At 39.5% G+C, this 27534-nt stretch overlaps 1 protein-coding gene across 4 annotated transcripts in view; it reads left to right on the top strand.

Annotated features, from left to right (window-relative positions):
- Positions 1–26628, top strand: part of RhoBTB (Rho-related BTB domain containing) — a 156320-nt gene extending 129692 nt beyond the window's left edge. Inside the window, exons 5-16 of one of the 4 annotated variants that reach the window (XM_065234602.1) lie at positions 2713–3118; positions 3190–3371; positions 3456–3605; positions 3681–3798; positions 3857–3994; positions 7221–7244; positions 7926–8039; positions 8103–8273; positions 8342–8584; positions 8650–8914; positions 9499–9682; positions 24792–26628. In XM_065234602.1, coding sequence (XP_065090674.1) covers positions 2713–3118; positions 3190–3371; positions 3456–3605; positions 3681–3798; positions 3857–3994; positions 7221–7244; positions 7926–8039; positions 8103–8273; positions 8342–8584; positions 8650–8914; positions 9499–9659 — 1972 coding nt within the window. In that variant the 3' untranslated portion in view covers positions 9660–9682; positions 24792–26628. Of the gene's footprint in view, positions 1–2712; positions 3119–3189; positions 3372–3455; positions 3606–3680; positions 3799–3856; positions 3995–7220; positions 7245–7925; positions 8040–8102; positions 8274–8341; positions 8585–8649; positions 8915–9480; positions 9683–24791 lie in introns of all 4 variants that reach the window. The other 3 variants (XM_065234601.1, XM_065234605.1, XM_065234604.1) reach the window with 3 other exon arrangements.
- Positions 26629–27534: the final 906 nt, after the last annotated feature.

The following is a 27534-nucleotide window of genomic DNA, read 5'->3' as shown; positions in this document are numbered from 1 at the left end:
AACTAAATAATCTGACAGAGAAAAGTTTGTTCTATGAGCTGGTGTAATCAGATTCCGTGGGTGTGTGGTCATTCAAGAGAAATCGTCGTTCAAAGTCATTGTTTACGTTTTGAGTTATACCCTTCTGACATGTTTCCCCTGAAATAGAAAGCAGAAAGCTCATAAAGTGTACAAGAGAAATAAAAATGATGAAAATGTTTCCTATTATGTTACCATATGTGACCAACTTAATTTAGAAATTGAAAATGCATATGAAGAGCACAATGGAAAGATTAAAACTAACATTAAGTCAGACCCAAAATCCTTTTTTAACTTAAGGTTGACTAATAGTAAATTGGTACGGCCCTCGCGTGCCTCTAGTGTTGGGAATTGAAAATCTATGACAGTGGTTTATTTACACCAAGTAGTCGATCGCGTTAGAAATAACGTCAACTTATTGAATCACGAATTGCTGGTCTTTTTGTGCGTAAAAATTTACTTTCAGTCAGCCTTTATGTTAAAGAAATTCGAAAATCCAAGAGCTTTCCATCAAAAATGCAATTAGACAGTAGGATCGGCAATACTCCTAGCCAGATTAGTAGCTTATTTGCTGACTTGTTTCAGGACGTTTATACAATTCACGATGAGAATGAGCGATATTGTAAGTATCTCCCCGAGCCAATGAAGAACATTGCAGTTGATAATTTAATTCTCAAGGAAATTCTCTATGCTCTTGAAACCTTGGATACTTCAAAGGGTGCTGGACCGTGGTTTACCACCTATTTTTTTAAAGTCAGTTTCGAAGCAGCCAGGAAAACCTTTATTCTGGCTGTTTAATTTATCCTTGGAGTCGAGTGTGCTTCCTCCGATTTGGAAGGAATCAAATTTTATTAATTAAATTAATTCAAATTTTTAAAAGTGTTAAACAGTCTGATATAAAAAATTACCGTAGAGTTGCATTCCTAAATTATTCGAATCCATCATTAATGACAATGTATTCTTACAGATTAGAACTGTAACCACTACCTGGCAGCACGCAAATTTACACCGCCATCAGAGAGGGTAAAGTTTTCCCAACAATATGCTGGTGCTAGTTTGCGTGGGCGAGCTAAGAATTTTGACAAATTGTCGTTTGAATGTTTGTTTACAAAAGTAGATGTGGCTATTTGAAAATTTACTCTTGAAAAGGTCGAATGACAAAAGGTTGAATGACAATAAATCGAAGGATGAAAGGCCGAATAAGAAAAAAGTCGAAGGATAAATAGTCGAATGAAAGATAGTTGGAGAAAAGGTCGAATTAAATTAAAGGGGACAGATGGTCTAATGGACAAAACATCGAATGATCAACCTTTTTCCATTCTTTGTTTTTGTTCATTGCTCATGTGCGGATTTCACGCAAGTGTCTCTGTTGACGGGTTCAATCAACCATTTTCAACTAACAATTTTATGGATATTGTGAATTCAGAACAGCAGTCCAGCTTGATCTTGCTATTGAGTGGAGTCGCATACAAGACAAGATCTTCGAAGTTACGGTGGCTACCGGCGCCATGAAGACAGCTCCCACACCTGGACCCTTTCTATCGACCCATCAACTCATGGACCGGGGACCAAGGGCTTTACTTCACTTCCAAAGAAAGGCGTAATCACAGATTATATGCCTCAGAAAATCCCGACGGCGCCGACTGGGATTGAACCCAGGCCCTTTGGAGTGAGAGGCAGTCACGCTTACCACTTTACAACCGGCGCCGCTACCATAAAGTTTCTTGAACTTATACTCAGTTCCAGGAACTCAAACGAGGCTCCATGAATTTCTTTCCAATCGCTTTAGCTTGTCCGAAGTTTTCTTAACTGAACTTGTGGATTTTTCCGTGAATTTCTGGAAAGTTGCGTTAACTTATAAGAAGTTCCCTAAACTTCTACTTTTTTTCATGGCTTAAAATGGCGCTGAATTTCAACCAAGTTTGCTAAACTTATTCAAATTTCCCTGAACCGCCAAGAAATTCACTTAAGTTCGGAGCAATTCCACACCAAATGACGAATTGATCTGACAGGACCACATTTGAGGTTAAATTCAGTCATTTTGAATCCTGCAAAAAATGTCAAATGGTGGATTCAATAATTTTCGAAAAAATCATAAAACGAAAACGTTTCTTTCAATAAAAACGGCGTCTTATTAAAATTGTTGGAAAAAAAAGTACGTGCCAGGAAAAAAATAAACACGAAATTTTTTTATTACTAATTTTGGGTAAAATGGGTAAAATATTGGTTAAAACTTAAATAAAAAATAAATTGCACATTTTGATTCTTATTTTTTTTCCAAATTTTCGATTGGAAAGCTTATGAACAATACATTTTTTTTTTAAATTTTCAGGCTTAAATTAACTTAAATCGTAGAACAAATCAGAGTGTTATGCCTCACAGAATATCCCGGCGGCGCCGACTGGGATTGAACCCAGGCCTGCTGTGGTGATAGGTAATCACGCTTACCACTACACCACCGGCGCTGCTATCAATTCAGTCTTGTAGAATTAGATAAAATGTAGCATCAACAAATAAATGTAGTGAAATTAAAACAATCTATAGATGCATAAATTGAACTAATTTGATCATATCTCTGGAACCAAAAGATAGGCATAGAAACTATCCAACCAAGTCTCATAGATTTAGAGGATAAGTTTTACTGAGTGTAACCAAGACTTGCGATTTGATATGTGTGATTCTTTTTTCTTTCAGATCCGACGTGGTGCTGCTATGCTTCTCGATAGCGAATCCGGTATCGCTGCGCAACTGCCGCGCCATGTGGTACCCGGAGATACGTAAATTCTGTCCAGATACTCCTGTGATTCTAGTCGGTTGCAAGAACGACCTCCGGTACATGTACCGGGATGAGACCTATCTGTCCTACTTTGGCGACCGGAGTCCATTTGTACGGGCGGCCCGCAAAAGCGACCTGGTGATGCCGGACGAGGCGCGTGCCGTGGCCAAAGAGCTTGGCGTCGCTTACTACGAGACGAGTGTGTTTACGTACTTTGGCGTAAACGAGGTGTTCGAGAATGCAATCCGTGCCGCCCTGATAGCCCGTCGAGAGCATCGCTTTTGGATGACCAACCTGAAGCGGGTGCAGCGGCCGATATTACAAGTATGTCTATCGGGAATAATTTGTGACCTTCAACGGATACAATGATCGATCGTTGCTTCCTTTTGTTGCAGGCCCCATTCCGACCGCCCAAACCTCCGCCACCGGAAGTGACGGTCATTACCGGCACTCATACTAAAGATATGCTAAACATGTTCAATTCGCAGTGCTATACAGATTTAGTATTAATTGTCGGTACTATACGTTTTTCCGTACATAGATTTATGTTAGCTAGTAGTTCTAATGCATTTCATAGGTTAGCATTGACAATTCATCCGTCTAGCCGGAAACGGACGAACCAGTTGCAATACTAAGTACTCTATTCCCATCTAAATGGCAGGTTACTGATGATGGACATCTCTGATATGGGTGCCCGAAGTAGCAGCGAGTCCAGTATGGTTAGTTCAACGTTCGGCGAGTCGACGACTGCCGACTTCAACGAGGACACCGAATGTCTGATTCGGGCCGAACAGAACAAAGCTCCCAATAGGTTTGTATTATAATATGCATAATATTACACATCCTGGGCAACTGTGAAGCAAATCTAACGACGCTTTCTGTATAGAATGTGGGAACAACTAAAGCGGCGCTCTAGTTACCAGGCCCTGCCTACGGTGGAGCCAAAGAAGGATCTCTATCGCGAGTTGCACCATCCAGTGTTTCAGAGTATTAGGATTTTCCAGGTAATAACCATGCGCCTCCATCGAAATGGCCGTTGTTAAAATGTATGTTTTGTTTTAGATCGAAAATGGAAAACACACCTACACCCAAACGCAAACAATAGTCTCAGTGAGTAAGCTTATCACGCCGCAAGCCATGCAGCAATGCTTGAAGTTCATCTATACCGGAGCAATCGATCGGGAGTGTCTCGATTTGCAAGTAAGTTCAGAATGCATTTCAATCGATCATTCCCACCTTAACAAATCGCTTTCACCAGTGTTCAATTGTCTCTATGCCCACTCCTTCAATTCATCTACTTATTCGCTGAGCGTTCTCCTTTCCATCTCATCGCCGCAAAGATAAATCTCATCTCAACACCCAGTTCCATTTTGCTAATTTTTGTACGTCTCTAGAGTGTCATATTTCTTGGTTTTCTTTTTTGGTCTTTCCGTCTGCGTCTTTCTTGCTTTTCTTTTTCTAATCTCTGAAAAAAACCATATTTATTCCTGTCTATCCTCACACGATTAGAAGATTTATTATCTCTTCCAACCGAAACAGAACAAGAAACCAGAATCGAAATTGATGCAAAACTTGGGCAAAACATAATTGGCTCGTCTCGATTTCTTGTGGCATGTCTTCTCCGGCACCGAACTTTCCCTCTCACGAGCCACTTGAGTTTATCTTTTGTTTAATTTTTTTTTCCTACCAATAATGCCTCACTTTATATGAATTATAAGCTAGGGTAAGTGTACCAGTTTTTGGTCCTAGTGGTCCTCTAATTGACCTTATCTTAAATTTCACATTTTACAGCGATAAACAATTATTTCAAATTGGATGTCGGCCAAAAATTGACACACTTACCCTGGATGGATTTTTGGTTGTTTGTTTTCTATCGTGTTTCATTTACGATTGATTTTTGTGCCATTTTTTTTTCTTTCTTCCGTCATTTATCAAACTTCGTTCTATTTGTTTTCTCTGTGTCGTCCTTGTGTTCTTTGAGACAAAACCACTTGTGTTGTTCAGTTTCATGTTTAGAGAGTAGATTGAACCATTTTCATGCATTATCTGACCACATTCAGCTCGATAGTCGTTAAGGAATAACTGTAATGTTGTCCTGTGTCCCTGTATTAGTCATTACGTGCGGGTTGGACAGTGAAAGACCTATATAACGATTTTTTTTCCTTTCGAATACTTGTGAAATGATTGATGCGTGTGGCAATTTGGATACAATTTAAATTTATTTACCTACAGTGAATCTCAAAATAGATAGCTGGACTGGAATGAGACTTTACAGCTTTTGTAAACAATCACTTCTCTCGATGATTTTTAGGAATTCAAGGCACGCTCACGCAAACTAACATTTGGTTGAGTAATACTGAGCTATTAGGGTGTTAAACACAGATGAGGCTGGTGAGCTGTATGTTGTTTGGAATGAGAGTGACGCGCTTGGCATAGATAGCTACTGATTCCGATCAATAGCGGTGCGGCTTCTTCCTCCTTCTATGGATGCTCATGTGGGCTGCAGCTCGCTGCTTGCAGGCAGCCTTTCATGGTGTACTGGAGAACACCACCACTCACCATGCGGTGATTGAATAAACACCGTTTGGTGAGACTGGATGGAATTCAACTTTGAAATCTGTGTTAGGGAATTCGCTTTTCGCAGGCAATCGGTGATCATTTTAATTATCAAAGCAACAGTTGCACATTCGTGCAATTTACAATAGGACATTTTGAAAAAAATGATAAAGTCTTAAATTTAAGAGATGCGTAGAAATATATCTGATCATACATACACACATACTTCAAGTCTCCGCGTACATCGTACGGGTTAGGCAAAAGATGTGCGTTCGTCTTTATACTGTCGCATTAATGGCCCTTCGCTCATTTTCATCTTCTATTCAATTTTCATACTGCCGTACTCCAACGGAACTATCCACCTACCCTCTTCTAAAGATCATATCTAGCTAATAAATTATCACACTAAAGCTTCATGTTAGCATTTCCAACCAACTCTGATATCTGATCGATTGGTGATAAAATTATTGAAATTGGTCCAGGGGCAGCGGGATCAAGTGAGTCTTTCAGCTCTCGGACCCGTCCAGCTCATCGCATCCCTTTCCATTTGAAAAGTGGAGCCACGCTGTAAGCCACGGGTTTAATGGTCACATTTTGATGTAGTTTTAACCTTGGTTTTGGGTAACCAAAAGCACAGATTTCTTTTCCGATTTTTCACCTTTGAGTGTATGAGTTAATTCCAAAATGAACTGAAGAGCTGTTCAATAGAATCGGCTCACCTTAGTGAGTTGAATTGTCAGATCCGCTCAGCAAGTTGATTCGTTTTACCCACATCTAGATCGTAGTTGCCACACAATTATACTAATGGAAAAATTGTACAGGCTAAGAATGCTCTCAATTATCAACTATGGAAATGCATGTAGAACACTGAGTTGAAAGCTGGCGTAAAATCAAAGCCCAATAAGAAGAAGAACGTCGCGTCATATGTATTTATTTATTTTCAATTGACAATTGTTTTCTTGTTGAACTTAAATAGTCCATAGCATTAAAGAAAAAAAAGTGTACGACATGAGCAAAAAAGTGCAAACGTGAGTGAGAAAAATGAGGCTTTGTATCAAACTTGCAGTTTCTAATGCACACTAGCGCCGCGTTATGATAGTAATCTGAACTTAAGTACCTATCATCCGAATGGTCTTGATTGCTTATAATCCCATATCAGTCCCATATCGAAAAAGTAGGCATTGAGAAAATGGCAGTCGATGTTACGAAGTGCAATTCCCATGTAAATATTTGATAAATAAAAGTCAATTAATTGATAATTTTTTCAAGTTAAAATCTGTTGCAATGAAGCTTGCATGTTTTGTTATATCAGCGAAAAATATGGCAATTCAAAAAGCAGACCTTTAACTTGAACTATGGGCTATTGAATTTCAGGATGGGACTGACATGCGATTATTTTGCTTGATGGGACGAACTGACCTGATGTTGTTTTCACATGATCAATGTCCATAGTTTTATCACATAATATGAAAGTAGATGCCAATTGATAGTGGATAGCGTTGATATCTCAAAATTGATGAAAATTCTTATGGGACTGATATGCGATTATATGCAGTTGACCTCCTGAAAGACTTTGCCCAATTTGCAATTTTCTAGAATTGATGAGGCCGTCGAGAACAAGCAAATTTGGAAAGAATGAGGGGTTAACTTTCGATCGTCAATAAAATGGATTTTTATTTTAGTAGTGCTGCTGCTAGTCATTTTCACAAGTATTTGGTAGTACCCAAATAAATAACTGACCATAAACCATATCTGGTTGTAACCAAAAACGCAACAATCGATACTTACACCGTTTCTTTCATATCTGTTTGGTTTCCCTTCTATTCTTACGAACGTGTATCTTTTCCAACTTTTTTTCATTTCCTCACAGACGGCTACAATAGGATTAATACTGGTAAATAAATAAACTGACCGTTCATAGGGTTCTTTACTTAAGTGCAGTTCTTGTAGCGTTGAATACGTTTGACTTCTAGTGATAACATTAAGGCAAATGACGCAGAATGTTAGACAATGATCATAGAATACTAAGAGCAAAAATGAATCAAATTTGTTAGTTAACTTGTAATTTTAAAGATGATTTCTGTACTGTAAAATTCGAATTAAGTCATGGTTTATTGTTTTTAAATGCTTTTATTTGGTTGGCTGCTCTCTAGTTTTGATTTAAAAACCTTATTCTAGATTTGGTTGTTTAATTTCTTTCAATGAATTTATCCAGAAACTGCACCTTAGTTTGTTTTGAAATTGAACTTCTCAACTCTTCTTACAAGTGGTTCAGATCGTCGGTTTGGTTTAACACTTTTGTTATCTACTTACTCCTTCTCTCGGTTGACTTTAATTTTGAACACCATTTTTTTCTACGATTCAATTAGCCAGTTTAATCCTAAGCTAAATAAATCTTTTTAATATTAATCGATAAGTGAAACTAATACATTTTTCTAGCAATGGCACTTATGATAGTCTTCTTAACACAAGTTTTGCTAATCTAGACTGTAAGCTTAGTTAAAAAATCTCGCAAATACGAATTTATTTTTGGACACAACCTAATCAGTCAATTTCATTAAAACTTGTTTTGTAGGAAATACGCCAAGCTTCTGAATTTTTAGAACTTCCTCAATTGATGGTACTTTTGTCCAATACGCAAGCAAACCAGAGCTTCATGAACGATGAAACCATTCAGCATTATTCGACGGTAAGTTGTTTTGGCTTTTCCAATGAATAAACCAATCAAACTTATGGTAATGCTTTCTTTCAGTGCATGAAACAAAATCTAGAGAAATATTGTGTTCAGGATGGCATCTTTGGTGATATCACGTTCGAGTTGGACGACGGCCACATGAAGGCCCATCGAGCCATGTTGGTAGCCCGGTGTGACGTAATGAAGGCCATGCTCAACGGGGACTTCCGCGAGGCACATGCTAATTTGGTAACCGATCATCCAGAATTTCTCCCGCTTGAAGCAAACCTAACACAACCCTGCCCTGTTTTGCTTAGATTGTACTTCCAGGTGTAACTGAATACACATTCCACAAGCTGCTGTGCTATCTCTACACGGACGAAATTCCGCCCATTTCGGCTGACAAATGTCTGAACCTGTTGGAACTGGCGAACCGTCTGTGTTTGCCACGGCTACTCAACCTGGTCGAATGCCGGGTGATCGAAGATCTCACGAGAATGTCGCAGAACGAAACCAGTGAAGCGGTCGAACACTGCTTGAGATTGCTGGAGTCAGTTAAGGTACGTGAACCGCACATGTTATGGGTAAAAGCTCAAATTGAATTTTGATTTCCATTCGATTTTAGCTGCACAATGCGCACCAACTGGCCGAGTGGTGTATGTCGTATCTGTGCGTTAACTACAACAGCATCTGCAAGGTTTCGCCCCGAAGTCTGAAGAGTTTACATCCGGATAATCAGGACTACTTGCGGGAGCACCGGTGGCCTCCGGTGTGGTACCTGAAGGATTACGACTACTATCAACGTTGTATGAACGAGCTCAACCGAGAGCTAAACAATGGGAAGAAAGACTGCACAGCAGACGACAAGGGTTGTCTCTGCTTCTCCGGAGGTAAGTGTTCTCCGGAAACCTATCAAAATTATCGACAGTTACAGACTTCAACGGAACGTTGAGATTTGGAACAGATCTAGAATACTGTTTATTGGCATTTGCTTGTGACTTTCTCAAACAAGAAAAGTTCATACGACTTCCAATCGTTCAGATCCTTCACGTCCTCGATATCATACCATTGTTGAAAGATGATTTTGCTTTCTTCCATACTTACACGAACTTTTCAAGCATGATTTTGCTGTAAGCAATCAACTTAGATAAATGCCTGCGTCATCACAAGTCAATGAACAATAAACAATTGTTTCATGCTTTCTACAATTTTATAGCTATATAGATTTTACTTTCAATAGTGTTAGTTTTATCTGCACCGTGCTAGTTGAGTTAATTTTCGTTTTACTTTTTGCATCCCCGGTTTCTTTCTTCCCATGTTTTTTTTTTACTCCATCATGTATTTGCCTGCACTTTTCCACCCTCGATAAATCACGTCACCACCACCATCATTACCATCATCCATTCCGTCAACCCCAACATCCATACCCACACTCGCAAAAACCTACTGGGAAAAGTGTTTTTCTGGCTAATAGGGAAATCAAAACGATCGGCTGCGGCGGCTAAGTCGACACTGCAGACCGCCATCACCGCCAGCTCGGAGCACCAATCGGACATGGTCAGTACCAGTCTGTTCCAGTCGAATGCCAACTCGGTGAACCAGCTCGATCCGGAACACGACGGAGCGGATCTCTGACATTTGGCCGACGGACCGTGGAGGTGAGTTTCTAGGTTTTTATAACGAAAATGTCGAATCTCTCTGTTTATACTTATTCTATCAACCCAACCCTCATTTTTATCTATTCTATTTCGACTGAACTGATATAAAATCAAAATATAAAATTAACAAACTGTTGCACATCTCTACTGCCGGTGGACACATAACTGTCTTGTGACTTTTCGACAAATTTTGAGGTGATTGGATTGTTTGTAGTAGCACAGCAAACAAGGAGTAGCAATTTCAAATTTGTATGTTTTGTGGAAGCTGACATTTGTGCCTTTAAAGTTTCACGCTAAGGCTTTCTTAGAGTATCACCTTAGAGTATCACCAGATTAACGCCGTAATTTGATACATACGTTTGGAATATTATATAAAACACAAGCTGTTTATTCTAGAAAAATTCTAAAAATATGTCTAGTTGATTTCTCCCTCTTGAATACGCATATTTGCCGCAGCGGCAGTCTAGCAAATCTTGGTAAATCTACAAACAATTTCAGCTGCATAAAATACGTTTGTTGGTCTTCGGTTCTAAAACTTTGTATAACTAATAGCAGTGTTCAACTCAAACTAATAATGAAAAGACAAATTACTCACAAAAAAACATTGGATTTTTTTTATGAAAAAAGTGCACAGTACAAGAATGCCTAATGCCTAATTTTAATAATGAAAATGGGTTCGTTAAATTGTGTCTACCTTTAACCGTCATGAGACAAATTAAGTTCTGGAGTGTTTTTTATATGAGCTTCAGGGCATTTTTTGGGTAAAGGTAAAGTAGACCGCTCAAGGAGTCTACCGGTGTACCAGGATATGGCCACTATATCCCAAAATACCTATTCCATGTTAAATACGCTTTGATCTCATGATTCTAAACGACATAGAAAAAAACCGCAAGCATCTAAGACAATTGTTATAATGTGGGCACTTTATCGGTCAATTTGGATTATCCGGAGAACTCGAGTATTGCCACTTTACCCCAAAATATAATTTCCATGTTAAATGCGCTTTCATCTCGTGATTCTAAACAATTTAGAAAAATCGCAAGGTTCTAGGACAATGTTTATAATCTGGTCACTATATCGGTCGTTCGGGATCCTTCTTCCAGTGTTCCAGTAGAGGTTTCCTGAGGACGTATATGGTGTCGTTACACCATATATACTAAGTACTATCAATTTAGAGTAATATACTTAAAGTAAGATGTAAAACTATGTCGATAGATAGTAACATTTCCTACTTTACCGGGAACTCGGGTTGATTCAAAAATATTGTTGTTTATAATTTAATGTAGGGCCAACTATGTCTTCGTTCACTTTTCCCTTCTACAGAATATAGGTAATGAAGGTTCGCGTTTGGCTGCTTGTGCATGAGGCAAAACATAAGAGGAAGAGGAGACAATACGGGGGCGAAAACGAACCACTTTTCTGTCAAACGCGAACCAGCTCGTGATTAGCCGTGTAAGTGTGTAAGATAGAGATAGAGATAGAGATAGGGATAGATATAGGGGCTTATTACGGATGTCAATTCACGGTGAAAACTTGTCACTTGTCGTCACGGTGAAGTGATTCCTATTTGATTTGTACGGCAATTACGGCTCTTATTATGAGTATTACTTCCTTATCACCGTGTAGTGACACCCTTAATAAGGTCCATAGATAGAGATAGAGATAAAAGTGTAAGAAGTTGTCTCCTCTTCCTCTTAGCATCAACGGTATACTGCCCATAATGACATATCAGTCCCACCTTTACTTGATTTCATATCCATATGGGACTGCTATGCGATTATGGGCAGTATAACGGTACCATCAAGCGGTAATCAACTCTGCACACTGTGCCACGGCACACTGCTCGGCACGCACAAATTGACAAGACTGACACAGAATATATTATAAAACGGCATCATGGTTTTTTGCTGATGATTTTCCAATAGTTGCTAAGGTTTCGCACTTTGTTGACAGTCATTCTTCGCTTCAAGATGAATTTAATAAATCCATCGGACTAGACGATCGTAGCCCGGATTAGAAGTCAAACCTATAGGACTTTACTCAATCTTTCCTGCAGCCGTACTTCGTCTAATTCCCTGCAAGAATTGTTAAAGTGTGGTGATAAATAGCAACGCCGAGATCATAACCAGCAACACCAATAACTCAGATCACGCTCAGGGTCATCCTCTTTTGCAACCAACGTGATTACAACAAATGCTTGTCGTTTCCGGTAGCGACAGTATCGGAACTCACGGTTTACATGGGTCCATTCTACATGCACGGTGGTCAAATACATAGCGTCATACAAATCATCCTCCTCGGATGAGCGATCTTCATAGCCATCGGTAGCTCCTCCTGTTTATGATACCCTATTGTGCAGTATTTGACATATTAGATAGGTTTTTTCCAAAAATTGTGTTATGTTTTGTTCGTCTAACCATACAGGTATACCTCAATATAAAGTACCTGTTACTTTTGACTTCCATCGTCGATATCTCACAAATAACAGTTCAATTCTTTTGTGCAATCAATGTAAATATTTACCTTTTTTGGCAAAACCCAGGAGATCATGACGTTTGATTATTGAAAACAATATGAATGAAGAAAAAAGACCAACTGCTGTCATGATTACCTGAGATGTATTTACATCGATTGCATCGAAAAATTATTCAAATTTGATTGAACAATAGATGGAGGATTGTCTTATATCTTTGATGGTGTTATTACATTGCTTAAGGTTGTTAGCTAGAAGTCAGCGATGGAAGTCAAAAGTGACAGTTACGTTACATCAAGGTATACCTGAATATATTTCAACAACCTAAACCCGGTGATTAACCCCTTAGAATCACCCCCTTGACATACAACAGAAACACATTCGACAGCTCAAAGTTGTTCACCTCGAGGAAGTCGATAAACTTTTTTTTTTCAAAATCCCCACTAATCTTTATGTAGCCGTCCTCCGCTTGCAGACGATTGGACAGTTCCACCTCCACTTCGCAGTTGTTATCGTTGTTGTATTGTTCCACAGTCAACACCACGGATGAAGAACCACATCCGACGGAGTATAGCTAAGGAACCGGCATGCACCAGGGCTACAATCAGTCTTCTTTGAACCGATTTGGTTTGGTTTGCTTATTCTGGTGAAATTTCCATGCTGCAGTAGTTATTTTAGGCTGCATACATAAATTTATTTGTATCACGCTACGTTTTCTTGCCCAATCACAAATAAAAAATCCCAAAAGTCATTAAGTCTTCAGGGTTGCCAAACTCATGGGATACTTGATTAACACGCTTCGGCACAGCGAAAACTATCGGCACAGATTGAGGTGTGCAGAGTTGATTTCCCCTTGGGTAAGGTAGAGCGCTACTTCGTCGTAATCGGCCATTTCCGTTCTATCGATCAGAAACGATCAATAATATCAATGATTTCACCGTGCACAAATCAATAATAGGTTTGTTCCTATGCGTTAATTCATTAGCTACAACATAAATCCTGTTAGAGCGCATTGTATGAATTTTTACGCTCATTGTTGTCAAAACAAAAGAAGTGCTCCTAGCGAATCCCCTTTTTCTACGTTTATCCGTAGGACGAAGAAAATCTTTCAATGCGTTAGGACGGAATTGAAACTCGTAGAACGAATTTAGAATCAAGGAGCAGTATTAGATTTTAAACAATATCTCAACAATTTGTGACTCTTTATCAAATCCAACGGTACGTATGGAAAGATGAATCAATTTAGAAGTCATCTTTGACAGACATATTCCATTTTTTGTTCAAACTCGTTCAGAATACAGAGGTAAAGCGTGGGTTGTGCTGAGTAGGACGGAAATTAGATAAAAAACCATACCATAGTTTTTAGTCGTTTGTCAACTCCAAACGGAAGGAATCCGGTTTGCCTTGTTCCAGTAGTAGTAAAATTATGTTTATTTTTGTTCATTATCATTGATGATTCATTTAACATTTCTGGATCAACAATAGAAAAGGGCCCATCAGCATTTGTAAACAAACCGTTCCAAAGCCCATTCCTCACAAATCGAAGGCCCCCCACACAAATCAACAACATCATCGTTTAGGTAGAAGTTTCCCCTATCCGATGATGGTGTTGGTTTGCGTGGGTGGCCTTCGCTTTGTGAGTAAAGGGCTTTGAAACGGTTTGTTTACAAATTCTGATGGGCGCTTTTCTATTGTTGATCCAGATTTTAATTGATTAGCATACCTGGCTCTTCATCTTTGTTTAATTTGATATTCTAATTCAACATTTGCGTGTTGACGTAGGACTACGTCTTTAATTTCTATACTGGGGGTCACATTAAAAAAAAAACAAAATTCAGACATGTAACGAAAAATCCCAAACATGGACGCAACGATAGAGCGCAAATCGAACACACGACACATTCCGCTTTCTCACATGAGCGAGCTCAATGCTCGGTTAACCGCTCTCAATTTCACCAATGAAAGGAAGGGAGGAGAAAACCAGCGGTAATAAAAACGCTTGCTATATCGTTTTCTTCGTCATTTGCTTTCGAGCAATGGACAGATAAGCATGGGACACGACGTCCGAGTGGAACAGCACGCATCGCACGAAGACGACGACGATGACGAAAACACCCACATTGATCGGAGGAAAGGCTTCCCGCAATAGGAAGCATGACTAGGCCACCGTCATTCGGTCGGCATTGACTATTGCACTGATGTGGCACCATTTGAAAAACAACCGGCCATTTTCAGGGCCACCAATTCAAAAACGGAAAGAGTTAAGAACTAAATGATCAACATATTTGTTCCGTCCACTAGCGGTCCTACGTCAAGCTTCCGTTCGTGCCTCTAGACACGGACTCTTCTGCTTTTTTCAACTAGTTTACAGAATACCCCTTTGGAGGTGAGTTTTGTTTGAATTGAAAAAAAGTGAAAACCTACCTAACTACGAGTATAACTTTTTTTTTTTTTTTTTTTTTTAACTCTTTATTTGTTCCAAATTCAAAATAAATTACATTTCATTTTAACCTAGGTGCTCCAGTTACTGCAGTAACTTACCAGCCTTAATTGTTATGATATATATCTAAGTGTTTTTACATTGTTCATGTTTTGGCAATTCAGTATTTTAAACAGGTTTTTTAACCTGCATGTCAGTATAACAATTGATATCTTAAAACTAAACACTAAAACTAAATCTTATCTAAGTATAAAGGGAATTAATCGTTGCAATTGAGGATTGCAACGATTTTTGCCTGAAATTATTAATTATTTTGTTGGACATTTGTGCTAAAGTCTCAACATTCGAAATTCTATGTACTTCGGTAGTACTGTACCAGGGAGGCAACTTCAAAATCATTTTCAGAATTTTGTTCTGAATCCTTTGAAGTGCTTTTTTCCTGGTAGTGCAGCAACTAGACCATATTGGCACAGCGTAAAGCATGGCCGGTCTAAAAACTTGTTTAAATATTAGAAGTTTATTCGTCAGGCAAAGTTTGGATTTCCTGTTTATAAGAGGATACAAACATTTAATATATTTGTTACATTTGGCTTGAATGCCCTCAATGTGATCTTTAAAAGTTAATTTTTGGTCAAGTATTAATCCAAGATATTTCACTTGGTTTGACCAGGAAATTGGAACTCCGTTCATAGTGACTATGTGACTACTACTAGGTTTCAAAAACGAAGCTCTAGGCTTATGTGGAAATATTATAAGTTGAGTTTTGGAAGCGTTGGGAGAAATCTTCCATTTTTGTAAATAAGAAGAGAAAATATCTAAACTTTTCTGCAGTCTGCTGCAAATAACACGAAGACTTCTTCCTTTAGCGGAAATGCCTGTGTCATCAGCGAACAAAGATTTGTGGCAACCCTGAGGCAAATCAGGGAGGTCCGAAGTGAAAATGTTATACAATATAGGCCCAAGAATGCTACCCTGAGGAACTCCTGCCCTAACAGGTAGTCGATTAGATTTGGAATTTTGATAATTTACTTGAAGAGTTCTGTCAGTTAAATAATTTTGAACTAATTTCATAATATAAAGTGGAAAATTAAACTTTTTCAATTTAGCAATCAAACCTTCATGCCAAACACTGTCGAATGCTTTTTCTATGTCTAGAAGAGCAACTCCAGTTAAGTGGCCTTCAGATTTGTTTGAACGAATTAAATTGTTAACTCTTAAGAGTTGATGAGTAGTTGAATGCCCATGGCGAAATCCAAACTGCTCATCTGCAAAAATTGAGTTCGTATTGATGTGAAGCATCATTCTATTCAAAATTATCTTTTCAAAAAGTTTACTTATTGAAGAAAGCAAACTTATTGGACGGTAGCTAGAAGCTGCAGCTGGATTTTTATCCGGCTTCAAAATTGGAACAACTTTTGCATTTTTTTATTTATCAGGAAAGTATGCCAAATGGAAACATCTGTTAAATAATTTTACCAAGAAAGACAAGGTACTCTCTGGAAGTTTTTTTTTATGAGGATATAGAAAATTCCATCATCACCTGGAGCTTTCATATTTTGAAACTTTTTAGTTATAGACCTTACTTCGTCCAAATCAGTCCCCAAGGAATCATCAAAAATATTTTCCCGAGAGAAAATATTCAGAAAATCCCGAGCTACCTGATTCTCAATAGGACTAGTAAGACCCAAACTGAAATTATGGGAACTCTCGAATTGCTTAGCAAGTTTCTGAGCTTTTTCCAAATTTGTGATCAAAATTTTACCACCTTCTTTAAGCGCTGGAATAGGCTTTTGAGGTTTTTTCAAAATTTTTGTGAGTTTCCAAAAGGGTTTGGAACTCGGGTCTAATTTAGAAATATTATTTTCAAAAGTTTTGTTCCTCAGGGCAGAGAATCGTTTTTTAATTTGTTTTTGTAAATCCCGCCAGATAACTTTCATGGCAGGATCACGTGTTCTTTGATATTGTCTCCTACGGACATTTTTAAGACGGATCAATAGCTGAAGATCATCGTCTATTATAATTGAATCGAATTTAACCTCGCATTTTGGTACTGAGGCTGCTCTTGCTGCAACTATAGAAGTAGTCAGAGATTCAAGAGCATAATTAATTTCATCTTTGGTTTGCAAAGGAATGTTTGGATCGAAGTTATATTCCATAAATGTTCGATACTGCTCCCAATCAGCTCTATGGTAATTGAAAGTAGAGCGGTTGGGATTACAAATTATTTCATGGGATATTTCAAAAGTTACTGGAAGGTGATCAGAACCGAAGTCAGCATGGTTAACCAGTTGGCTACAAAGTTGACATGATTCAGTTAAGACCAAATCAATAGTGGAGGGATTCCTTGCAGAAGAAAAGCATGTTGGGCTGTTTGGATATTGAATAGTGTAATAACCTGCAGAACAATCATCAAACAGAATATTACCATTGGAATTGCTTTGAGCATTATTCCATGAGCGGTGTTTTGCATTAAAATCACCAATAATGAAGAATTTAGACCTATGACGGGTAAGTTTCTGGAGGTCACCCTTGAGAAAATTCTTTTGCTGGCCTACGCATTGGAATGGCAAATAGGCAGCTATAAACGTAAGTTGTCCAAATTTTGTTTCAACAGAAACCCCCAAAGTTTCAAAAACTTTGGTTTCAAATGAAGAAAGAATTTTATGTTTGATTCGTCTATGAATAATGATGGCAACGCCACCACAGGGTCCATCAAGACGATCATTTCTATAAATCAAGTAATTTGCGTCCTTCTTAACCTTATGGGCAGGTTTAAGGAACGTTTCAGTTATAACGGCAATATGCACGTTATGAACTCTTAAAAAGTTAAATAGCTCGTCTTCATTATCTTTAAGAGATCGAGCATTCCAATTTACAATATTTAATGCTTTAAAATCCATTACTGAATTTTAAAGTCATGACAATATTATTTGCAAATTTTACTCCAGTTTGAATAGCATCAAACATGGAGTTAGATTTAAGCATATCAGAAATCATGTCAATTAATGAATTCTGTAAAAATTCCATTTTGGGGGCAGTAATGCTTCCTAAGTCAAAATTGTCAAAATTTCCATTAGAACGTTGGTTAGTATTTTGATTTGTACATGCTGCAATAGCAGCATAGGTAGCTCCATTAACTCGCTGAACATTGTTAGCAGCGAGGGGAGTAGGTACAGATGAAACATTTGAAGCAGGGGTGATATTTGTACCTACGGGTACGAATGTAGAATTTGTTCCTCGCTGACCGTTGTTAACAGCAGAGGAATTTGTACCTGGTCGAAAACGTGGAGCGTTTCCTACCTGTCGGTTAGAACGAGATTGTAGGATCGCTTTGCGAGTCTTACATTCCCAAAAATTGGATTTGTGGTTTTCACCACAATTTGAACATTTAAATTTCTTAGGATCTTCCTTCACAGGACAGTCGTCCTTTGCGTGAGAGGAATCACCACAATTCATGCATTTAGCTGGCATGTAGCAATTTTTAGTTCCGTGACCCCATCCCTGGCACTTACGGCACTGGGTGAGGTTTTGGAAATTTCCTCCAGTCTTCCTGAAGTGTTCCCACTTCACTCGGACATGGAGCATAAGGCTAGCTTTTTCTAAGGCCTTAAGGTTGCTTAGTTCACTAGACTTGAAGTGAACTAAATAAAAATTCTTAGAAATCCCGTTGCGTGAATCGCCAGGACGGGATTTCATTTTCATTTTGATTACTTGGAGTGGCACAACTCCAAGTAATTTTGCCAGTTCATCTTTGATCTGATCCAGGGATTCACCACTGGGCAGTCCTTTCATGACAACCTTGAACACACGTTCAGTTTTGGTGTCGTAAGTAAAAAATTTGTGCTTCTTCTCAGTAAGATACTTGAGAAGACATTTAAATCCGTCCAAGGTTTCAGCCAATACACGGCATTCACCCCGACGTCCAATTTGTAGTGAAAACTTAACTTTCACGAAATTCAAAAGTTCCATGCGAAGAGCATGGAAATCGGTAGTGGTTATCACAATAGGGGGAATCTTTTCCTTCTTGGCATTAAGCCGGGAAAGTTTACTAGAATTTTTCTTGGATGATGGATCATTCTCATCATCCGTGAGCAAATCAAATTGATTACTCAAATTAATTTCTTCAGAAGGGGGGTCAAGAGTTTGCCCCTTTCTTTTGCGTTTAGGCGCCATGGCGGCAGTAAATGTTTTATCCAAATCGACTTCCAAGCAGATTACTATAAGAATCTGAAGGATCGAAGAGGAATTTTCCAAATCGATATCCAAGAAGGATTACCTCGGGTAGGGTCCAAACAAGGATCGAAGAGGAATAAGAGGAGTTGAACAAGGTAGAAATTTTTTACAGGTTGAGCACTGAAAAGTGCGATTATGCGATTATCCAAATCGACTTCCAAGCAGATTACTATAAGAATCTGAAGGATCGAAGAGGAATTTTCCAAATCGATATCCAAGAAGGATTACCTCGGGTAGGGTCCAAACAAGGATCGAAGAGGAATAAGAGGAGTTGAACAAGGTAGAAAATTTTTACAGGTTGAGCACTGAAAAGTGCTGTTTAAATTTGTTGTAGCTTTAGGTAGTAGTAACACTTCCTTAAGCAAAAAGCAAATAGATCCGCACGGCAAGAGAGCACGATGCGGACTGAACGAGTATAACTTAACTTAACGTGCTAGATCACGTATGATCTGATGATTCACGGCGAATGAGAAGGACTCAAATTTGAGTTTAGTTCACTCATAATCTCCAAAAGTGCAGGAACTCAGCGATGAGTAAATTTGCCTCATGTATTCCCAGGTTTTTCCAGGATTTTCCAGGGAAACATTCCAGAATTTGAGAAAAGTAAAGATTGGATTCACTCCGGGGCTGAATAAAATTTTCGTCAATTTCCTCATTTTCCGGCAGATTTTTTAGGTTTTCCACAGGAAACCATGAGACAAATTTTACTCATCGCTGAGCTCCTACACTTTTGGCAATTATGAGTGAACTAAACTCAAATTTGAGTCGTTCTCATTCGCCGTGTTTGATCTCAGACAGGTGTCTCTGAACCTTTCCAGGATGAATACTCTCCGTTCTTCTAATGTCTGAATTCCAGCCAGTAGGTGGATCTCAGAATTTCTAGTCCGCGGGGGACTCTTGAGGATCATCCTAAGGATCTTGTTCTGGATACTTTGGAGTTTAAGGTGATGGCATTTGGCGCAACTCTCCCAGATTGGCATCCCGTATTCTATAACGGGAAGGATGATTTGTTTGTAGTCAGCAAGCTTATTTTTCAGGGACAGAGTAGACCTCCTGTTGATGAGTGGATACAGTGATCTTATCAAGATGTTACACTTGGTTTTGGTTTTGTCAACGTGCTCCCTGAAAATCAGCTTGCTGTCTAGTGTTAAGCCGAGGTAGACTACCTCTTTCGACCATTCCACCACTGTGCCGTTCAGACAGATCTTATTATTCATCGACGGAACAAGTCTGGGAGATTTACAGTGTGGAAAGATGATGACCTGGGTCCTAGCCGCGTTGATACGGATCTTCCAGCTGTTGAAATATTCAGACAGGACGTCCAGGCCTCTCTGAAGTTTGATAGTCAGAGCTCCAATGACCCTACCCTTGTAGACGATGGATGTGTCATCTGCGAACAGAAACAACGATCCACCATCAGGGAGAGCCGGCATATCGGAGGTGAACAGGTTGAATAGAATGGGGCCAAGGATGCTTCCTTGTGGAACCCCAGCACCTGTTCGATAGATAGTTGTTAATTATCTTCACTAGGAAGATTAGAAGACCGTAGTGCTGCAATTTGAACACCAGGCCATCATGCCAGCCATTGTCGAACGGTTTTTCAACGTCCAACAACGCCATGGCAGTTGGTGGACGGTCGATCGACCTTTGCAAAAACCAAACTGCTCCTCGAGTAAGATTTTGTTTTCTTCGGCAGATGTTAGGAGCCGGTGGTAGACTGCTCTTTCGAATAGTTTTGATAACGCTGAGAGAAGGCTGATTGGTCGATAACTTGAAAGAGAGAACGGATCCTTCCCAGGTTCCCGGATAGGTATGACTTAAGCTGACTTACAGCACGGGGGAAGTAGCCAAGTCGGAGGCTGTAACCCGACAGCCTTACGAGTTTCCCGTTTTTAGTAAAAATGACTTAAGTGCCACTCCCGAGGGATACCATCTACCGAGACTAGGGTTGCCCGAGCGTATGAGACCTTTCAGGGAAGGTTCTGTTTTTCCCAAATGAATGGGCGGGAAGCAAGTTGGCTGTCGATCGATTACGGTAAGGACGGGAATGCCCATGACCTATTGTCGTGAAAGAATCAATAAAAAGAATGAACGAAAACGATTTCTGCCACCGATGAATTGCTCTCGCGGATTTTATCATCACGGGCAGGCTTGACATAACACTTCAAACGGATCCCGTTCGAATAGAGAGATATCCTGGTTGGTTTCGGGGCCAACTTCCCCAGTAAAACTCTGCACAAACTTTAAAAGAAATCGACCGGAAACGTGAAAAAGCCTTACATTCGCTTTTCTAGATCACTTTGGGAAATAATGTACAACAACTTTTTTATCTGTAGTGTGTTGGTTTATTGAAAACGCATCCTATTCAGATTCAAACTACCTCTTGTTCATCATGGTTTATTTTCGTACTCCTACTTTATCGACAATTTATTATTCTAGGCCTATCTCAAATTCATTCCCTCTAGCTACACGGCGCGATAACTGAAACTCGGACCACTCTCGCCTCTTCCACAAACCAGAACAAAGTGAAAGAATCAAGTCGCCGGAAATTACGTGAAATCAACGAAGTTGATTTTCACGAATTTTAAAAAATCGCCTTCACGCATACTAGTTAAAAAAAAAAAATACGAAGGAAAGCATTCTCGTTATACCAATTCGCTTCCCACCCGAAGTGCATGAAAGGATGGGACGGGTCAACAAATCCTGAAAGCAGAATTGTGCAGGTCGATGTCCGTGCGTTTACGCGTGGTTTGCTTAGACTCTTCGTTTGGCTATCGAATTACGCTTTGGCGCCCGAAATGGTACAGAGAACTCATTTACCATCTAATGAACATTTCGGTGAGTGAACTATTTGCGAACGCTTCATGCGTCAAGGGGTAATTCGATGGTGTTTGAAACATTTCAATTCATGTACAACTTTTTACATTTTGATTTTTATAATATGGCACCTGCCACAACAGATTAAAAATCAGTGCCAGATGGTTGTCGAAACCTGGGGCCTTCATGTTTTTAGATGATTTGGTATAGACCAACAGTTCGTCAGCCATAATCTCGGATCCGCTCGATCCTGTTAGCAAAGTTCTGATTTCTGAGGTCCACCATCCTTGGGTTGCTTGGATTGCCTTGTTCCATGTTTCTCGGGAATGACTCGGTTAATAGCGAAAGAGAAAAAGGCGACTTGTTTGCTCGTCATTTCAAGCAAGAGTTCCGCGATTTCTCCACTTCGCCGACACAAGTGCTGGATGCTACTGTTGGGATGCCACGTGATGTGTTTAGTTTCGATATTCCGCGCATTTCAGAAGACATTGTGATAGCCGCAACACGCAAACTGAAGCTCTCGTTTGCCGCCGGACCTGACGGCATTCCGTCATCAGTTCTAAAACGTTTTGTAGCCAATCTCTGCCTTGCACTTGCGAGGCTATTCAATCTCTCGGCACAGCAATGTGAGTTCCCCTGCCGCTGGAAACTGTCTTAACTGTTCCCAGTCTACAAAAAAGGAGATAAACGGAATGTCGCAAATTATCGTGGAATCACCTCCCTGTGTGCCTGCTCAAAACTGTTCGAGATTATGATAAATGATGCTATTATATCGATACAGATCAACACGGCTTTTACCCGAAGCGCTCCGTGTTCACGAACCTGGTGCAGTTTACTTCTAACTGTTTGCGATGCATGGCTTCAGGATGGCAAGTCGATGTTGCGTAAAGCTGCATTTGACACGGTGGACCATAATATCTTGCTTGGCGTCTCGTCAAGGGCTGTGGATTGGTTCAGATCTTACTTGGTGAGCAGCTCGGAAGTTCCGCAAGGCAGTAACCTAGGACCGCAACTGTTTTCGATCTTTTTAAACGACGTCGCCTTTCTGATACCATCAGGGTTCTATGCAGACGATACGAAAATCTACAAAATTATTAAAAGTCTCTTGGACTGTTGGGATCTCCAGAATATGTTAGGTATTTTTGCTGACTGGTGCTCAAGAAATTTGATGAGTCTGCGCATCGAAAAATGTAACATTATTTCCTATCACCGAAAAATTTAATAAATTTCTGACTATGTTCTCTACGGACGCTGTCTTGCCTCGTGTATTTTTTATCTAGCTTGTTTATTTGGAAGGCTCAATCGCGTTAGCTTTACGGAGCCAATAATTCATTGTTTTTAACAAAATTCACTTATATCAATGTCTAGTAGGAGTTGGGCCGAAATCTCGCGGCTTACTCGAGGTTAGATAGGTACATTGTTGAAGGATAGGATCAGGGGACAAGCTAGGGGTAGGGTTTCGTTGTCTCATCAGAGCGTTGTCGCCAGTATGAACGGTAGTGCGGTTCTAGCTTCGTCTGCAGTTCGAACGGCTATCTCTTGCTCGTGCAGAGCACATAAAGGATCTTGGCGTTACCTTTGACTGCAGACTCACTTTCAGAATCCACTACAATAAGATCATCTCCAGAGCTAATCGACAATGGGGTTTTATTTTCAAAATTGCCGACGAGTTCCGTGACCCGCTATGCCTCAGGTCACTCTACTGCTCGCTTGTGCTATCCTTATTGGAGTCAAGTTTAGTTGTTTGGTGCCCTTTCCATGCTAGCTGGATCACTAGAATTGAATCCGTTCAACGCAAGTTTGTGAGATATGCTCTTCGTTTCCTCAACTGGCGTGACCCAACGAACTTGCCACCGTACGAGGAGCGTTGCCGTCTCCTGGGAATCGAACCATTAGAGGTGAGACGGACGGTCGTTCAAGCTATGTTCGCTGGAAAGCTGCTTACGGGTGACATTAACTATCCAGCACTGCTGTCTCAGCTAAATATGTATGCCCTTGAGAGACCTCTTCGTCAACGAAACTTTCTGTTTTTGGAACCACGGCGCCGAAATTATACACAACGCGAGCCAATTCGAGCAATCAGCCGGTAATTCAACAACCTCTTTTATATGTTCCACTTCAATGTATCAGCTGACGTGTTTCATCATCGGTTACTTGGCCTTTTCCGTTCCGTTGACCGTGACTATTTAGTTTAAGTTTTATTCATTTAGACAATAATTGTCAGTTAAATTTTTCAATATACAAATAAATAAATAAACAAAGAGAAAGTTATTGAATATTTTTTTAGAATCGGTTAACTAGTTCCGGAGATATGGCCGAAACAAGATCCGAAAAACACGGATTTTGAGAACTTATTTGTGTTTCTCGGCAACCACTGATTTGAATAGGACGCATCAAACATCAAATGAAAGGTATTAAGCTCTCATAGAACGCTATTGAATAGTTTTGGAATCGACCATCCGGTTCCGGAAATATGGCCGGAACAAGATCCGAAAAACACGTATTTTGGGAACTAAGCCATGTTTCTCGGCAACTACTAAACCGTGGACGCAACAATCACCAAATGTCATAGAGTATTTTTGAAATTGGTCATCCGGCTTTGGAGATATGGCCGGAACAAATTCCAGTGTGTATGAACCGACCCATCATGCAGTACTTGTTTTCCCTTGATCTTGTTTTCCGTGCTAAGCACCAATACTACCGACGCCAGGGAGACAGCTCCAGCACCTGAACCCTACCTATGGACCCATCAACTCATGAACCGGGGACCAACGGCTTTACTTCCCGTGATCAGAGATGTTATGCTTATTTTTCAGCTTCCTGAAATTTCTTTAATCTTCCCCTTGAAGTTTCTTCCAACTTTCCCCTGGAATTTTCATCTATCTTACCCAATTCCTTTTGGAAAGCTGTTTCGACTCCCCTTGGAAGCTTCTTTTTTTCATGAAATACGTTCATGCATTATGCAGGATTGGCTTCGTACGTTGCCGGCGCAGATTTTTCTTCTGTCAAACATGAGCAGTTCTCTACACCGATTTTCGAGTTCGCATAAATCACTACCATTTCTATAACGATTCGGCATTCAACTGACCGCAAAGCTAGTTTATTACGCTTATCACTAACATTACCACGTTCCCTTATCTCAACAGATCGCTCCGCTTCATCGTGATTCTGCCAGTGTTGATCTGCTTCATCTGCACCATCCTGAGCATACTGATAATATTCCAGATCTACACCTAATATTTGCTGCAACGGTAGCCACCGCTGGATGGCTATTGACGACCGAACCGGAACAGGAATAACTCTGTGTCGAAGCACACAAGTCCCGAAAAGTTACACCAACCGACGATGAATGTGTTGCGTTCATCCATCGAACCAATTACCAACCAACTTTTCTTCTTTGAATCGTTCTGGAGAGACGATAGTATTGAGGTCCGTCAATAGCCCACCCAAGCGGTGGTTACTCGTTGGATGCAGAAACACTGAACCAATCCGAACCGATCAGAGGACACGTCAGCTAACAAACCCAATACCAGCCAGAATACTACTGATGATAGCAGATCTTCGATTAGTTCGTAAGACACGTACGCTGAGAGGTGAAGCATGTCACGTGTTTTTTGTTTGTTTGTGTGAGTGAAAGGTTATTAAGCTTAAAGTTTCGAGTTAAGCAAGTGAAACTGTATGTAAACGTAAGTAAGTATGGGCGAAACGGACAAAGTGCGATATTTGTCTCCAGGGTCTCTACTTTTAACAATGATAAAGTAATAAACAAATGAAACAAAATACAAACACACTCACATTACACACACACACACATGTCTAGAATGGGAAGAAGAAAAGTGAAGCTGTAGGTTCTAGATGTAAAATTTGAATGGGAGAAAAATCGAACCATGAAAACAAACACGCAAAAAAAAACTATGTGAAAAGTATTTTACTCTCAGATTTTAGAATGTTTCATTATTTTCTTCAAACTTTCTTACGAAAGAGGATGAGAAAAGCCACGGGAGAACAAGGATGGTGCTGGAAGTTTTCTATACTTTCTTTGAAATATGAGATTATATGCAACCATTTTTGTTTTACTTTGAATTGGGTTCGCATCCGATCCCCATCAATGTTAAGTCTGTAAGCATTTAACCAAGAGCCGGCGTTTAAGTTTCGCTCTTTCTTTACTAGCTACCGTGGGTTTATAGAACGATAGCCGTTAATCATTAGTAATTGATAGTCTTTATTTTCATCGTTAATTGCTACTTTAGGGATTTTCTTTCTGTTTATCCGATAGCATATACATCAAACTTATATTTACGTAATATTTAAACCGAAAGAAAATATATTATTTTCTTATATTTTAGCAACTGCTCGTTCCATATTTTATAAGGCTTGAATGCGAGAGGTTGAGAATGAACGAAACAGAAAACAGATCACACGAAGGGAGGATTATTTTTTTATATACTAAAAACTGCTTTGAAGATTTGATTTTTCTGTACATTTCAAATTGTAAAAGCGAATTAAGCTAACTCTAAAAACATTAATCACTCTTTGCTGATAGATTTTGAGCAAAACATAAAAAAAAATCCGTTTTATTTTATTTACCCCAGGACAACATTTCAAGTCTTTTGATCAATTCCAAAATCAGTAAAAAAAAAACAAACAAAATATTTGAAAACAGAAACATGAGGAAATATAAAGAAAACAAACTCAAGCCTAACAAGACCTTAAAAGATAACGAAACTATCACTGCGCTATTTTCAAGATTTATTCTAGTGGTAAACTAAGAGTGTAGAAGAACTATGTGAAGCAAATAAGAAGAAAATAAGGCAAACAAAATACTAAGGTACATGCATACAAACAAAACAAAACAAAAACAACAACAACAACAACAACAGTAGAGAACAAAAACCGAAACTAGCTTAGCTACTCTTTTTACGCAAGAAAATAATAATGAAAAAAGAACAAGTGGGGGCATTTGGACACATTGAGCAAGAATTAGCTATTGTGTTATTGATTTGGAAAGAAACTGTCCCTTTTTTAAATTGATTTGAATATTTTCGGAACAGGGACGACTTGTTAGTGCCCAGAAATAAATGATTGTTGCCATATTGGAATCTAATAAGGCAACTTCCGGTTTGTGAAAAAGTGCCAAATACGCTATAATATATGTGTTTTTGGGACTAAAGGGTGTCCCACATTCAATTGCATCACGGAAAAAAACGCTGTAGAAAATTACCTAGTTGGCCGATCCTTTTCAAACTTTCAGACAATAAAGTATAACCCATTAGTAAGCTTTTGACATATTTATTTTATTCAACTTCAATACCATAATCGAGCGCTCGCACCTTGCGCTTAACTCCACTCATTAGGGTTCTGTACAACATCTGGCTGCAGCTTATTCTGTACGGAAACCCACTTTTTCGTCATGTCTTCTTCAGATTTGACCTCCTTGGGATGCTCCCGTAGTGCCTGCTTCATAATAGCCCATTATTTTTCGATGGACCTTAGTTCCGGTGCGTTGGGGAGGGTTCATGTCCTTGGGTACGAAAGTGACCCCGTTGGCTTCGACCAGTCCAGGACAACATTTGAATAGTTGCACGAAGCTAGATCCGGCCTGAAGGTCGTAGGGCCCTCGTGTTGCTACAACAGAGGAGGCAGACGCTTCTGTAGACACTCCTTGATGTAGATCTCCCCGTTTACAGTCCCGGTAGTCACGGACGGCGCACTCCGTTTGCCACATGAGCAGATCGCTTGCCAAATCATGTAGGGGAAATGTTGGCTTCGGCAATACATTAACCTATTATTGTCAGGGGGTAAACAACGTCTTTGAGAGCTCAATTTTGGCATGTGGATTCATTGTGTTTCAGAGTATCTATTGGCCAAATTTGAGTGCTCTAGGACTTT

The sequence above is a fragment of the Ochlerotatus camptorhynchus genome, unplaced genomic scaffold, assembly GCF_037179485.1.
Source record: "Ochlerotatus camptorhynchus isolate MF236.1 unplaced genomic scaffold, CSIRO-AGI_Acam_v1.1 ptg000434l, whole genome shotgun sequence".
In the NCBI taxonomy this organism is placed as follows: domain Eukaryota; kingdom Metazoa; phylum Arthropoda; class Insecta; order Diptera; family Culicidae; genus Ochlerotatus; species Ochlerotatus camptorhynchus.
Note: the sequence above shows the minus strand (reverse complement) of the source record. Positions and strands in the feature narration are given on the sequence as shown.